General features: G+C 38.9%; 1 protein-coding gene across 1 annotated transcript; it reads right to left on the bottom strand.

The window, feature by feature from the left end:
* Window positions 1-3,523: 3,523 nt before the first annotated feature.
* Window positions 3,524-14,441, bottom strand: strc1 (stereocilin 1). The gene is made up of 15 exons (XM_049562589.1): window positions 14,400-14,441; window positions 13,976-14,037; window positions 13,683-13,818; window positions 13,346-13,434; window positions 12,941-13,076; window positions 12,614-12,804; window positions 10,838-10,928; window positions 10,362-10,533; window positions 9,191-9,366; window positions 8,893-9,048; window positions 8,068-8,216; window positions 7,792-7,940; window positions 7,318-7,415; window positions 7,018-7,168; window positions 3,524-4,136 (listed from the first exon to the last, which is right to left on the bottom strand). The coding sequence occupies exons 1-15, from the start codon at window positions 14,439-14,441 to the stop codon at window positions 4,030-4,032; spliced, it is 1,905 nt and encodes a 634-aa protein (XP_049418546.1). The 3' UTR covers window positions 3,524-4,029.
* Window positions 14,442-15,588: the final 1,147 nt, after the last annotated feature.

The following is a 15,588-nucleotide window of genomic DNA, read 5'->3' as shown; positions in this document are numbered from 1 at the left end:
GTTACTTTAGAAATTCAGATTTTATCAAGCAAAACACACAAAGAGCCTATATAATAAAATTAAAAATAAATAAATAAAAAAAAACCTGACAGTTTGATTTTTTAAATTAAATTAAATTAATTTTTTTATATAATTTAAGTAATTGGGATGTAACAGTACACTACATACCCTCCTGAGACCTGGAAAATATATTTTAATATTTTGGTTTTTTTTAAAACATAATTTAAGCAACTGTAATGTAACAGTACACTATATATCCCCCTGAGAGCTGGGGAAAAAGATTTAAATATTTTTGATTTTATTAAAAATATAATTTAAGTAATTGGGATGTAATAGTAGGCTATATACCCCCCGAGGCCTAGAAAAAAAGATTTTAATATTTTATTTTATTTACATACAGTACAGGCCAAAAGTTTGGACGCACCTTCTCATTCAATGCATTTTCTTTATTTTCATGACTATTTACATTGTAGATTCTCACTGAAGGCATCAAAACTATGAATGAACACATGTGGATTTAAGTACTTAACAAAAAAAGGTGAAATAACTGAAAACATGTTTTATATTCTAGTTTCTTCAAAATAGCCACCCTTTGCTCTGATTACTGCTTTGCACACTCTTGGCATTCTCTCCATGAGCTTCAAGAGGTAGTCATCTGAAATGGTTTTCCAACAGTCTTGAAGGAGTTCCCAGAGGTGTTTAGCACTTGTTGGCCCCTTTGCCTTCACTCTGCGGTCCAGCTCACCCCAAACCATCTCGATTGGGTTCAGGTCGGGTGACTGTGGAGGCCAGGTCATCTGCCGCAGCACTCCATCACTCACCTTCTTGGTCAAATAGCCCTTACACAGCCTGGAGGTGTGTTTGGGGTCATTGTCCTGTTGAAAAATAAATGATCGTCCAACTAAACGCAAACCGGATGGGATGGCATGTCGCTGCAGGATGCTGTGGTAGCCATGCTGGTTCAGTGTGCCTTCAATTTTGAATAAATCCCCAACAGTGTCAGCAGCAAAACACCCCCACACCATCACACCTCCTCCTCCATGCTTCACAGTGGGAACCAGGCATGTGGAATCCATCCGTTCACCTTTTCTGCGTCTCACAAAGACACGGCGGTTGGAACCAAAGAGCTCAAATTTGGACTCATCAGACCAAAGCACAGATTTCCACTGGTCTAATTTCCATTCCTTGTGTTTCTTGGCCCAAACAAATCTCTTCTGCTTGTTGCCTCTCCTTAGCAGTGGTTTCCTAGCAGCTATTTGACCATGAAGGCCTGATTCACGCAGTCTCCTCTTAACAGTTGTTCTAGAGATGGGTCTGCTGCTAGAACTCTGTGTGGCATTCATCTGGTCTCTGATCTGAGCTGCTGTTAACTTGTGATTTCTGAGGCTGGTGACTCGGATGAACTTATCCTCAGAAGCAGAGGTGACTCTTGGTCTTCCTTTCCTGGGTCGGTCCTCATGTGTGCCAGTTTCGTTGTAGCGCTTGATGGTTTTTGCGACTCCACTTGGGGACACATTTAAAGTTTTTGCAATTTTCCGGACTGACTGACCTTCATTTCTTAAAGTAATGATGGCCACTCGTTTTTCTTCTGATTGGTTCTTGCCATAATATGAATTTTAACAGTTGTCCAATAGGGCTGTCGGCTGTGTATTAACCTGACTTCTGCACAACACAACTGATGGTCCCAACCCCATTGATAAAGCAAGAAATTCCACTAATTAACCCTGATAAGGCACACCTGTGAAGTGGAAACCATTTCAGGTGACTACCTCTTGAAGCTCATGGAGAGAATGCCAAGAGTGTGCAAAGCAGTAATCAGAGCAAAGGGTGGCTATTTTGAAGAAACTAGAATATAAAACATGTTTTCAGTTATTTCACCTTTTTTGTTAAGTACATAACTCCACATGTGTTCATTCATAGTTTTGATGCCTTCAGTGAGAATCTACAATGTAAATAGTCATGAAAATAAAGAAAACGCATTGAATGAGAAGGTGTGTCCAAACTTTTGGCCTGTACTGTAAATGAAGTAATTTGGATGTAACAGTATATTATATACCCCCTGAGATCTGGAAAAAAAGATTTGAACTTTTATTTAAACATGATTTAAGTTATTGGGATGTAACAGTATACTATATACCCCCCGAGGCCTAGAAAAAAAGATTTTAATATTTTATTCATTTATTCATTTTACATAATTGAAGTAATTGGAATGTAACAGTATACTATACACCCTCCTGAGACCTGGATATAAAAATATTTTAATATTTAGGGTTTTTTTTTTACCATAATTGAAGTAACTGGTAGACTATATACCCCCTGAGACCTGGATATAAAAATATTTTAATATTTTGATTTTTCTTTTTTTTTTTTTAATAATATAATTTAAGTAATTAGGATGTAACAGTATATTATATATACCCTCCTGAAACCTGGAAAAAATATTTTAATATTTAGATTTTTATTTTTTATTTTTTTGATAATATAATTTAAGTAATTAGGATGTAACAGTATACTATATACCCTCTTGAAACCTGGAAAAAAAGATTTTAATATTTTTTTTAACATAATTTAAGTAATTGGAATGTACCAGTATACCATACACCCTCCTGAGGCCCTTTTTTGTTTGTTTGTTTTTAGATAATTTAAGTAATTGCGATCTAAGAATCACCTAGATTTTTTATTAAATGTTATTCATATTTTATAACATGTCCCTTGTAGTGGACATTAGGGTAATCTTTTTCACAAACAGTGGCCTACATTACAGTACAGCACATTAACATTATATAAAAATCACTTTTAAGTAATGTAATATTAAAGGTATTGTGCATGCTTTTAATTGGTTATACATGGTGTGTGTGCATGTGTGTCTCACCCAGTGCTCTCGTTCCTCAAGTATTGAAAATGGTTTAAAATAAGAAGAAGCATGTCCCACTGTCACCTACAAAGGACATGGCTTAAATGTGTACTTAGAAAAGAACACACATAATATAATTAAATATAAAATTGTTAAGAGTCTCATAAATAAAAACAACATCTTTATGAAGAACAGAAATGGTATATTCTTATAAATTTGAACACTTTTCTCCCTTACTGCCATGAAACATGTTTGCTGCAACTGCCCCATTTTGAAAAGACAAAAGATATCATCTGTTGGTCACACCCATGGATGCATAAAGAAAGTCACACCCCCATCTGTGTTATATCAAAGGCCCAGGATGTGCATTACACAGCACATCAGGACCCAATAAACTGCATGTATGGTGTTTAGAATAAAGGCCTCAAAAATAAATATCTAAATAAATGAAATTAAATAAAACAAGCAGAGTTGATCAGAGACAGATTGGTACAGTTTAATAATTTAAGAATACATTTATCAAACCAGAGAGTGTGCACAACAATACAAAACTCACAGCAAAAACAGACTGAAGCTGACCAGTACAATCAGGTCTTACTGAGCATTATGTACCAGTTATCTAATCAAGATAACTTTTATATAAATGTAGCAAACATTGCAGCCCTTATTCTGACAAAAATAATATATCATTTCACAAAAATATATAACTTTGCATGTAGCATTGCAACACAACTTTGATTTGCTCGTTATAACTGTATCATAAGTGTATTTAAATCATTTAAGTGTTTGGGTTGTATTTCTGGGTATGGCGTCACATCCCTGAGAAGGATACATCGGGACAGTAGGGATCATACAAAAATAAATAAATAAACAAATAAATAAATAAATAAATAAGCTGGGTGTGTGGGTGTTGACTTACTGGATATGTTTATACTGTTAAATGGTCTGTTTTTTGAGTTAAACTCTCCATTTGGTTCCTTCAGTGCTGATTGTTGATATGTTTACATAAGTGACAGCTGCACAAAATAAATTATCTCATTGTCTCATTAATTACACTGGATAGAAATCCTGAAGTGCTGTTCATTTCACAGAGGTATGGTATTGCACAGATAGACGAGATCATCTCGGTTATGTGGGTGAGGAGGTGTTTTCCGATCCAGCAGGGGTGAGTGGGGTCATGTGCCAGGGCAGATCAGGTCAGGACAGGGTAGGACCAGCAGCATCAGCAGTCCCAGTATGAGACACAGAGGACTGTGGCTCAGTGCCAGCCCCTGTGACTTCCCTAAAGAGGAACACAGTGACACCACGCGATGTATGAACCCTGTGGGTTAACTGTCACAGCAAAAAAAACACTGTAAAACAAATGTCAGAGTATTTTATAGCACCCTCTGGAGCTGGTCAGCTGTGATATTCCAGTTTAAGTGGCACGTTTCTGTTTTAGAGCTGTTATGGTTATAGAATAACACAGTGAAATGAAGAAACCTCATCTCAAGTGAACCTCTTTTTCTTTTCCCCAAAATAGCACATCATTATCTATCATCATTAATTAGTCTACTGAACAGATGTGTGCAATTGTGAGACAATTAAAGTACATATAAACGCCCCGATTGTGTCCCATAATGTGTCCCAATTCCACATTACATACGATTCTAAACAGGATTTGTGTATAAAATGCATTCGCACTTAAAGGGCATGAAAATCTTGGGGTGGCACACCAAAACCGAAAGCCAATGGATGCATAAAGGCCCACACACACCAAAGTGACATTCAGTGAACTAGAAGAAATGGCCAACTGTTGCGTCACCTCACACCACCTGCCTCTGTTGTCTGTTGTGCCTGTCTATATTAACTTATTCCGAGCTAGAAATGATCATCCATGCTTTTATTTCCTCACGTCTACATTACTGTAATTCTCTTTTCACCTGTCTCAATAAAACTTCATTAGACCGCGTCCAACTAGTCCAGAACGCTGCTGCCAGGCTTCTGTCCAGATCTCATAAGTTCACTCACATCACTCCAGCCCTGGCATCCCCGCACTGGCTCCCTGTTAATTTCAGGATCCAGCACAAGATTCTAACCATCACTTACAGAGCCCTCCATGGTCAAGCACCTGCATACTTGACGGATCTGGTGTCCTTTCACTGTCCTGTCAGGTCACTGCGGTCCGCTGAAGGCCACCTACTTACTGTCCCTCACACAAGATTAAAGACGAAAGGTGATAGAGCCTTTAAGACTGTTGCACCGAAATGGTGGAATGCACTACCTCATGAGCTGAGAGCGGCCTCTTCCGTGGACATTTTTAAAAAGCAGTTAAAAACACATCTGTTTAGGCTTGTGTTCCATTAATTGTCTATTGTATCATCTCTGTATTTCGCTGCACTTTACTTTTTATTTGTTTTTGTGTATTTTGCATTGTTTCTGTTATTGTATTTTTTGTATTTTATCTCGTGAAGCACTTTGTGAGTCCTCTCTGTGAGAAGTGCTATATAAATAAAATTTACTTACTTACTTACTTACTCAGAGCCAAAAATCTGCACTTGAACACTCTACAAAGACTACAGCCGAAGGCCAACTCGGACATACCTTCTGCACTTTCATGAGAGTAAATAACTCTCCATAGCAGCAGGCAGCTTAGTCTGTATTCGTCATTCAAAAAGGGAAAGTGGAAGACCGTCAGGATGGATTCAAGATGCTACTTAGCAAGTTACCATGTGAAAGTGAATAGTGGCGCAGTTTCGAACCGTTTCTGCTAAAGAGATAAATGGCTGAAAATAATCTGTTTTGAATCTGTTTCAAGTCTGTTTTGCTCTTAAGCTGTCTTGATTTAAGTTGTTTGTTTGCTCTGAGCTTATCACTGTGACAGTGATTTCATTTACAGACATACTCCGCCATCTCCGATGCTGATTCAATCCGCCAAAATAAAACAACAAGGGCCGACTAGTGCCAATGGTGCAGGACACATTACAAAAACTAGGGCGACAGACGCTAAATGATGGCCTGACACTGACTGACAGCCAGCCACTGGCTTCATGTGTCATGTGCCTTAGGTTGTCTAGTTGTCTATGATACCACTATTCAGTTTGATTCAATAAGCTTTATTGGCATGACATGTCTTATGTGTTGCCCAAAGCACAATCACAATTAAGGCAGTGAAAATTAAAAAATATTTAACAACAATGTATTAATATAAAATCATAGACATCAATTTTAAAAGAAAAAATAGTGAAGTGAAGGAGTAAATAAAAAGGCAGAGTGTGATCTGTGAGGAGTTGAACTATATGTTGTTGAGTTAGTTGTCTCTTAGGCTGTGACATGCACTGGCATATCCTGCTGCATCTATGGCGCTGACAAAATTTTCTCCAAGTAGATGTTGCATTTTAGTCTGGTCTAGGAGTTTACATTTAATTTTTGCGAAGAACTTTGCTCTGGTGTTTTCATATGTGCAGGAATATATGCCTCTATGTCCAGGCTGTGATCACTGAGTCTGTACATAGTCAGTATCTTTCTCAGTTTCTGATCTGTCACATCAGTCAGATAGTTTCCCATCGTGTACTGTCAGTTTAGGGCCAAATAGCATTGCAGTTTGTTTTGGGTTTGTGTGGTAGATGTCTAATAGTTTATGTAGTTTTCTTTTTCTGTAGCGATAATGTGGTTGGGCAGTATTGTGTGATTGTTGTCCTGAGGCCTTGTGGTCTGTGCGCAAGCTTAAAAAATGTGCGTACAGCAGCCTCTTAAAGACTGCAATGTTGGCCTGCAAGTATTTTCACTTGAGGGAGAGGCGTGGCTCCCCCTGGCTATTCACAGATGGAAAAAATGAAACAAATTGCAGATGATGTTGAGAGAAAATGAAAATAAAGTGTTACATCTTTGGAAAAACATTTAGGTTTTTCTTCATAGTTTGGTTTATTCTGGCAATAGGTTTCTAACATCATAGTTGGAGTGATGTCTGTCAGTGCACAGCTTGTTTGATTCATTATTATTTCCTGAATACTAACTTTAAAGACACTATATTAAGAATATTACAGTATTAGTATAGAACTGGTGCACAACTTCAGTTAGAGCATTCATGTTTACCAGATAAAAACCAAGCAAGCTTCTGAAAATGATCCCTCTTTACAATTATCAGAGGACAGGAAGCGAATTCAGCGATTTCAGTGGTTTACCTCTGAAGTCTACATGCCTGTCCTCCCACGGTGTCAGCACCATAGCCAGAGCTTTCCTCTGAAGATCCGACAGAGCAGCGAGCTGCGCATCAGTCACCGCAGCCGCCTGCTCGTAGGAGAACATGCTGATCATTCTCTGGTCAAACACCACCTTTGAGGACAGAACAAAGCAGACGGACACATAGACGCAGATTGGCAAAGATGAGACAAGGCAACATAAGGAGCTGTTAGAATGAATGCAACAACATGAGCATAGATCAAGATATAGAGGTTAATAAAAAGCTCTGAAATCCGACTTACAGCAAACTTATCAGGTGGTATCAATTCGATGGCCGCAGGTAAGAGTCCTTCTATTTGCTCTTTCACCAGCGCTGACATTGCCATGTCTGGGAGACCAGCTGAAAAAGTGCAAAAATGTCACCTGAGTCAAAAACACTAGGATGTAGCAATACTAGAGTGACAGAATACATTAAGAGGGTGTCAAGAAAACAAATAATAAAAACAGGATGGCTTTAATTTAAGCTTGTGAGCACACAGCGTTTGAGTGAGCAACACAAATAAGACATTTGTGCCAGTCACATATTAAACCAGATGTCCAACTAACACTATTGAGAATTGATGCTTTTTGCCTTGCACAATGTAATTTAGTGCAGCTGTCAACAGTACAATAAGCAACAGAATGAACACAACAGTTTCATTGTATAACTGATTATAAGTGTGATGACACTCGAAGTTGAACAAAGCAATAAGATGACGACAGTGTGTGCATAATACCTGCCAGAACTCCAATCTCAATGAAGACATCAGTTCCCCATGAACTTATGGGTCCAAAAGCAAGGCTGTGGGCCAGCAGCCCAACCAGAGCCAGCAGCTGCTCCTCTGAGCAGGACAACCTCAACTGACCCAGCCAGAGCACCGCCTTACTGCAGCCACCAGGGTGAGACACAGCACACAGAGAGAGGAGGAGGAGAGAGGGGAGATCACTATGACTTAAATACTGTCAGCAGCAGAGTAATTCTCAGACAGAAATGTCTGTTTTTATCTGCTCACCTGAACTCTACAGCATTGAAAAACTTCATCTCTGTCGTTTTAGCTCCGCACACAATGTGTCCCATCGCCACCAGTGTGCTGGAGTCAAGCTGGCTCGGACTCTGCAGCCGCTTTGTGGAGTTTAACACAGTGGTGAACAGTGCAGACAGCTAGGACGGAAAGAGCAATCAAGATCAAGACATACTCTTTAAGCAAACACTCAGTTTATTCAGAAGACTTTGCTGAGACTAATGCAGTCTGATACAAAAGCCCTACTTTAATGATTGTTATATTATTTTGTGAGAGGAGATGAGTCAGCCTCATGAGTCATGTGATTCTTAGCCGCCTTGTCATCCATGACAATCGTGGAACATCAGTATGCTTTATCCGTCTTGCACAATGGTCACTTGATTAAAAACTACCATATTTAATCAAATTAAAACTATCAGTCATTCATTTACTTAAATGACTGATTTCTGTCTATATCAAACAGGTCTGAAATTAAATTTTGTGTAGCTCTAAATAGCTATAAGCCTGGAGTTTAATACTGCTGCATTCACTTAGCAAACACACCTGCACTACATGTGTCCAGCTATACTGTTTGACTATTAGAAATTAATTGTCTGTTTATCCGAATCAAGAATTGTCAGTGGTCGTGTCATAATGCAAATTTTACACACTGTGTTTTCAGAAAATACACATTTTTAAAGCATATTATCTCTTATATGGTAAAATAAAAATGTCAAAACGTCACATTCTGGTCTTCACTGTAATATGTGCAGTAGTTAATGAGGGCAGTACAGTAAATATATGTGATCTGTTAACGTCTGTAGCCAAAGCAGCTACCTGTCTGTTGCTCCAGGTACTGACAGCACCCAGAGCAGCGATGCTCCTTCGCTCAGTCAGTCGAAGGCTGCTCAGCTCCTCCGGTAACAGCTCTACTGCTATTCCACCCAGCTGAGAGATCACAGACTGGGAGAAGGTCGAGACGGGGCCGTATATCTTCATACATGCAGTAAAGACAGAGCAGACACACAGTGTTAACATCTGAGCTGAGGAGGGAAAACTAGCCTGTGCAGCCTTGAGTTAAACACATCTGAGAGGCTGTTAAATGTACTGTGGTGCACTAAAGAAGGTATTTTACCTGTTTGACTCTCTTGAGCACTTGGCTGCGCTGGTAGGATGCAAGGAACGGGTCCTGACCTATCAGCTCGAGACAGTTGGAGAAGGCCGATGTAGACATGCTTGTCAGACTGCTGGAGGTCCAGGCGGAGGGAGCTGTTGTATGCAGAATCTCACAGGTAGGAACCATAGGAGCCGCTGGTAAAGGACACAGACACAGACATACAACATGTGACTGTATGTACAGCATATCAACAACTTTGATTAGCCTGTAAGTAAGTAATATTTTTGTTTTTGGTTTAAAGTATAGCCAGTGTCATACTGTACACACAATATGAGTATGCACGCACATCCAGACCAATGAGAACAGGTACTGAACCAAAAGTAAGCAGATGTAAATGAAAATTAATCGCTTGCACTATGCAGGGCTCCAATGTCCACTATTTATTACACCAAGGTGGTGACATTTTGAGCACAGCTACTCTTCATCAGACTAAAAAAAAGTTCAACAAACATTCCAGGCAATTATTTATTTAAAGTATTATTTACTAGTTTTTATTTGATTTATAATTTAATTTAATTTTATTTTATTGTATTTTATTGTATTCTATTTTATTTATTATTGTTATTTAGTTATTGGTTTATTTATTTAGTTAGTTAGTTAGTTAGTTAGTTAGGTATTTAATCTGATTAATTTTGTCTTTATGTGACCTGAGGGTAGAGAATGGAGGGAATGAAGACTTGGATATGTTTTGTTCTGTTTTGTATTGACTGTACTGTACTGACTGCTGAATGGCTCTAAAAAATCAATAAAGAAAATTATAATAAAAATTCAAAACGTGCATTTTTATGCTTAAAAACATCAGCACTTTTGTGTAATAAATAAGTCAACATTGGAACCCTGCAGTGTGCGAGCGAATTCATTTAATGTTAGACTTTAAACCTAACCATAAAAAAAAGAAAAGAAAAGGAAAATCAACAATAATTTTGACATGATTGCAATCATTAAAGGAATAGTCTGACAGTGGACCTGAATATGCTGAATATGCCCTTCTACTATTGACTTATATTAGTTAACAGCTCCCCTTTAAGTGCCCTGCTTGTGGCACTTTGTGGCATATTTTCCCAAATGTCAACCTCTTCCTTCAGAGAGTAAGTTTCATGTTACATTTAAGAACCAAAGTGAAGCTTACATGACATGAGGTTTATTTTGAGGAAGCCCAGGAAAAACTGTAGAACAAACTGCTGCTTCTCAAAAAATCTCTTCCTCTCATCCTCATCCAAACAGTGGATCCCCACATCCCCACGCTCCCACCGACGCTGGCTCATGAACAGCTTCTCTATTCGCCCCACAGTCATCAGCGCCTGTGGGAACACAAACAACAGCACATGTGAACATGGAGAGACACACAACACACTGATGGTTTACGGGAAAACAGGAACTTCACCACCTGATCCTGACACCTGCTGGAGATGCGACACCTGATTGATTTATTTACAGCCTTTGTTGGCCTAACCTGCCACGGCATCAGGTAACAATCCCAACGCCTCACTATGGATTTCTATACATCGAATGAGTCCGTTTCAGGAATGAGATTTAAATGTTTCTCAATCTCAGAAACAATGAAGATGTAGAATCAAACACATATGAAAACAGTCATAAACTTACCAGGGAAATCTCCTGCAGTTTGTCATCAGGCAGGAAGAAGAGAAACCGGTCCACCTGACTGAGTGTCGTCTGGTTCCAGCTGCTGACTGGGCTGTGAGGAAACATAACATTTCATCAGCTTGCTGGTAGAGCTTTTATCATATGAAACCTCCTCCATATTATCCTCCATATTATTCTGATAATTCCCATGTTTCCCTCCTTAACTGTAATCTTAACATAAAGGTTGCACACACACTTTGGATAAACTCTAAACGCACAACATTACAACAGTGATTACTAATTTCTCCTAAGACAAACTGGGAAAATTGCTGATTAACTCAATTCTCATAATAGCAAAATATTTTGATTAAGCCAAATAGAAAAAAATCGTTCACTTTTAATGCCTTTTTTTTGGACAAATTCTGGTTGAAATGCAAATTCAAAAGCTGTAAAAGAATTGTTGAGATGTCTAAAATTACAGCCTCACTGTACAATACAAATAAAATATTCTTGTTTGATTTTAGATTTAACGTTGATGATTTTCTTTCCACTAATCTCCTTGGTCTTCAACAGGAGGTCCACAAACCCAAAATTAAATTGATTAGGTCTGAAAATATGCATTAACATGAATCCAACATATTATTAGCAAAGATAAACTGGCGTAATCATTAAAAAACAGTACACAATGTTAACGATAAGCTAACTGTTACCCATTAGTCCTCAGGCAATCATTTTGTGGCCATGCTGCTTTTACAAAAGCTGACCTTTCAGAATGATACAGACCACTATCACTATCATCAATGCAGCACTAATCCATAACAGCAAGATGAACTAGTTTCCTTTTTCAATACATCTAGTCATGTGACAGTTACGTACTATTAAAACATACTGAGCACTCCATGAATGAGTCCTAAAACTCAGAAATGAGTTAGCACTGTAGCACTTCCGGTTTCCACGTGTCAAAATCAGTGGGTTTTAGATTCCTGAAATAAGGTCTGCGGTTAACACAAGACAAGACTTTGTTTTTGTTTTATACCCTAAAATGCATCAGCAAATACCTTTATATGGCCTAAAAAGGTGGTTGCTGACAAATGGCTAAATGAGAACAGCATCATGCCAAACACAGCTTTACAGCCTTGTTGTGGGTGCGACGTTAAATTACACGATCTTTGTGTGGTTTGTTTATAGCCTAACTTTAGCTATTTGCTTCTGGAGATTTCATTTAGTCTTTAGAAATCATAAAAGTGGTGTTGATTTGTGAAGATTATGTTGCTGAAATGTTTAAGTAGTATAACTGTTTATTTGCCACAGAGCTTATTTTCTGCAGTGATCCAAAATCCAGTGGAAAAATCCTATTAGGCTTTTTGACAGGGGAACCAGGGCATCACTAACTTCCATGTCGTCCTACAGAAATCATCAGAAGTCACTCTGACATACTGTGCACCTCGGAAACTACAAGCAGAAGTGCAGAGGGTGAGGCTAGCACACATAACCGTGCTACGACTGCTGCTGACTTAACAGCTACAGGCCAGCACAAAAGAGAGAAGACTTGAAAATATCTAGAAATTTATCTCATTTGCAATTTAATTTTACACAATATATGTAGTAGGGGGTCCCTGCTCTGTCTGTGTTTGAGCTAAGAGGTCCTTGGCTTGAAAACCTTAAAGCACCCTGCACTAATCACATAGCAAGGATATGTAATGCTGTAGTTATACTGCCTTGTTGTTTATAATTTCATTGTTCAACAACGTGTAAAAGACCACTTTGATTTTCTTGAGTTTCAGATGATAACTTTACCCGAAGACGTCTTGCAGGATACGAGCCACAATGTCCATCTTGCTCCTGCTGTAGCAGAGTCCCTGCAGGAACTCCAGATTGTCGACGAAGAAGCTGCGGTCCAGCTGGATGAAAATCTCATCCACCACATACGGTGCCATAATGCCCAGTGAACGAAACTCCTGCTCAGTGAACACCCCGGTGTACATGCCCTGCAGAGGAAGAGACCACAAAAGCACACAGCAAATAAACAACTAACACTGCACTGCTGAACTCCTAAAAATCTTGGCCTTCCATCCTCTCCCTGTTTCTTTTTCATTTCACTTTTTAAATTAGGAAAGTACTGACCATCCTCTGCACCATTTTGTCTACCAGCAGCTCCTGTTTTGTTCTATCCAGCTTCTGGAAGGGCAGAGGGTGCTCGATGATCATCTCCCTCAGAGTGCCCATCATGTCTGTGGGAAACTTCTTAATGGTGCTCACCCTGCAAGCAAACACACAAACAGAAAATGATAAAGGATATTTTTCATTACATAGTCGATAAATTTTATACATAGAGGGAGTGGCTTTTATATTCTATTTTACTACAGAATATTTTATATATTATACTTTCTTTTTTAATAGATCAAACATGATAAGTACACAAAGGTTTGCCATGTCTTCCCTGCCAAGACAGAACATGATTTTTTAACAAAGGCTTTTGATATTTAATTCCTATCTGCTCATAATGAGAAACGTCAACTCCTGACTTACGGCATCGACAGGGCAATCTCAGCTCCGAGATCTCTGAGCAGCTCAGAGAAGAACTCAAACTGATACAGCTCCTCAATCACACACTTTTTCTGTCCAGAAAAACAAAGACACATAGACATAGATTACAACACTTAAGTATCGAGCAGTCAGGAGTTTAAACATTACACAAAACAAACCCCTACCTTGAATCTCTGCACGTAAACTACTGATAAAAAATGAATTCTGTGTCTTTAAGAATCAACACAGTGTCACAAAACATATCATCACAACACCCAGCTGTATTGATATTTTCTTGCACCTCTATTATAGACAGCAGCAATTAATCCAGTAACTTTACCAGTGAGGTGTGAAGAGGACCCGGCTGCTGCCTGAGGAAGGCCAGGATTCTTCTCACTGAAGAAGGCGAGGAATCGGCCCGCAGATGTTCCTGTAGGACCTTGCAGCTCACACCCTGACCCACTGTTCCCAGACTCCTGATTACATAAAGAGGTGAGTGTCAAGAGATGCGCGTAACTGTTATATATACTGTAAAGCTGCAGAGAATCAACACAGCTGCTGCCGATAGGATTCAGACATCCTGGATACAGACAAAGTGAAAACAGATTTATCACAGAGATGAAGAATACTTACAGAAAATCCTGTTTGATCAGCTCTGGTTTAGTATCAAGCACCACTTTGAAAATGGCTTTAGCCTGAAGAAGAAACAGAGAAAACGCTGTGTCATTATTGTAGAAATAGGAATGTGGTTACATGTTGGTTCTGGGCTGCTTTCTGTCCCAGTTTTCGTGGTCAGAGACAATCTGACATGAACAGCGTATCGTAGTTTTTGTGTGTGTTGTTTGTATCCACAGTCACAAGTCCATTCACAGTGTCAGTGATGATGACGTCTGTGCTTTTGCTTCGCCACTTAATAATTCAGCAGTTAATCAAGACACTGTCATAGACACCTTCTCATGCCAAACAGAGGAAGCATATTTAATCAGAGGAAGCACGAGGAGATCATAACACAGAGTAAAAGCCACATGCTCGGGGTTATGTAATGTCCCATATTCACATGCTGTGACTCGATGGTCTCTTCCACAGCGGGGCGGAACATTTTGTTTGTGTTCAATTAATCAATCATTTATTTGTCACATGGAATTATACAAACTCCAGTGAAATGTGATCCTTTAACTTGTGCTCTGTAATTTAGTTTTTCAGTTTTTAATTTTGTGTCATTTGTAGTTATTTGCTGCTGCTTTATAACTGTCCATGTTTCCGGACGGTCTCTGGTTATCCATAGTTTCTGGCTGTGGAATGATTTAACTGTCAACACATTCCGACCCCAACAAGATGGCTGCATGGTCACTCTTCCTCTGAAGGGTGTATAGCAGTGATCCACAGCAGGAACAGGACAGCACCTCACACCACTTCTAATTCATCGCAATGCACACACCTCCTCTCCCTCTCTTGCCAGTCCTCCACTCTGTCAGATCAGCATATAGACAATCGGTGTCCTGGTTGAACAGCCCTTCCTAAGATTTAGTTTCGGTGAATCAAAGGATATTACAGCTCCTGATGTCATGTGAAAACTGATGCAGCGCGGAGTACGTCCTGTACAATGGCTTGCAGGACGCTGTTTCAGCTGCCCCCATCTTCCTCATCTTTCCTTCAAAGTGTACTGATATTTACATTTAAAAAAAACTCAACCTAGCCAGCTAGCACAAGTCGGGACAAGAAGAGTTTACAGACTAGGGAGTTGATTTCCTCATCCCATTGAGCACACGCACTTTAAATACTTTTATATTTATTTATCTATTTATTTATTTATTTATTTATTTATTTATTGCATTTCTATCATCACTGCAATGACAATAAAGGCTTTCTAGTTCAAGTTTCTAGTTTCCAGTTCTAGAGACTCGCAGCCACACACCTCCACTGTACAACAGCAACCACAAAAAGCACCATCAACACTCACGAACAGACGTAAGGGCATAAATTTAGCACAGATTTAAGGGAGATGGTAGAGAGACGATTGGGAATGTACACACCTACATCATGTTTCTATTGATCTCAATATCTACACTTTTCTTTTTTCCCTTCTTTTTTGTGTGCAAAACTTAAAAATTGTACCATGAATGTTACATAATCAGTTGACTCACAGGAAGCCATGTATCGTTACATATGTTTTAGGGATTTTCTCATTTATTTTGTTAAATACTGAATACTTTTTAGCTTGTGAAGATTCTCTGTCATTTGACCAA

Source organism: Epinephelus fuscoguttatus, linkage group LG2, assembly GCF_011397635.1.
Source record: "Epinephelus fuscoguttatus linkage group LG2, E.fuscoguttatus.final_Chr_v1".
Taxonomy (NCBI): Eukaryota; Metazoa; Chordata; class Actinopteri; order Perciformes; family Serranidae; genus Epinephelus; species Epinephelus fuscoguttatus.
Note: the sequence above shows the minus strand (reverse complement) of the source record. Positions and strands in the feature narration are given on the sequence as shown.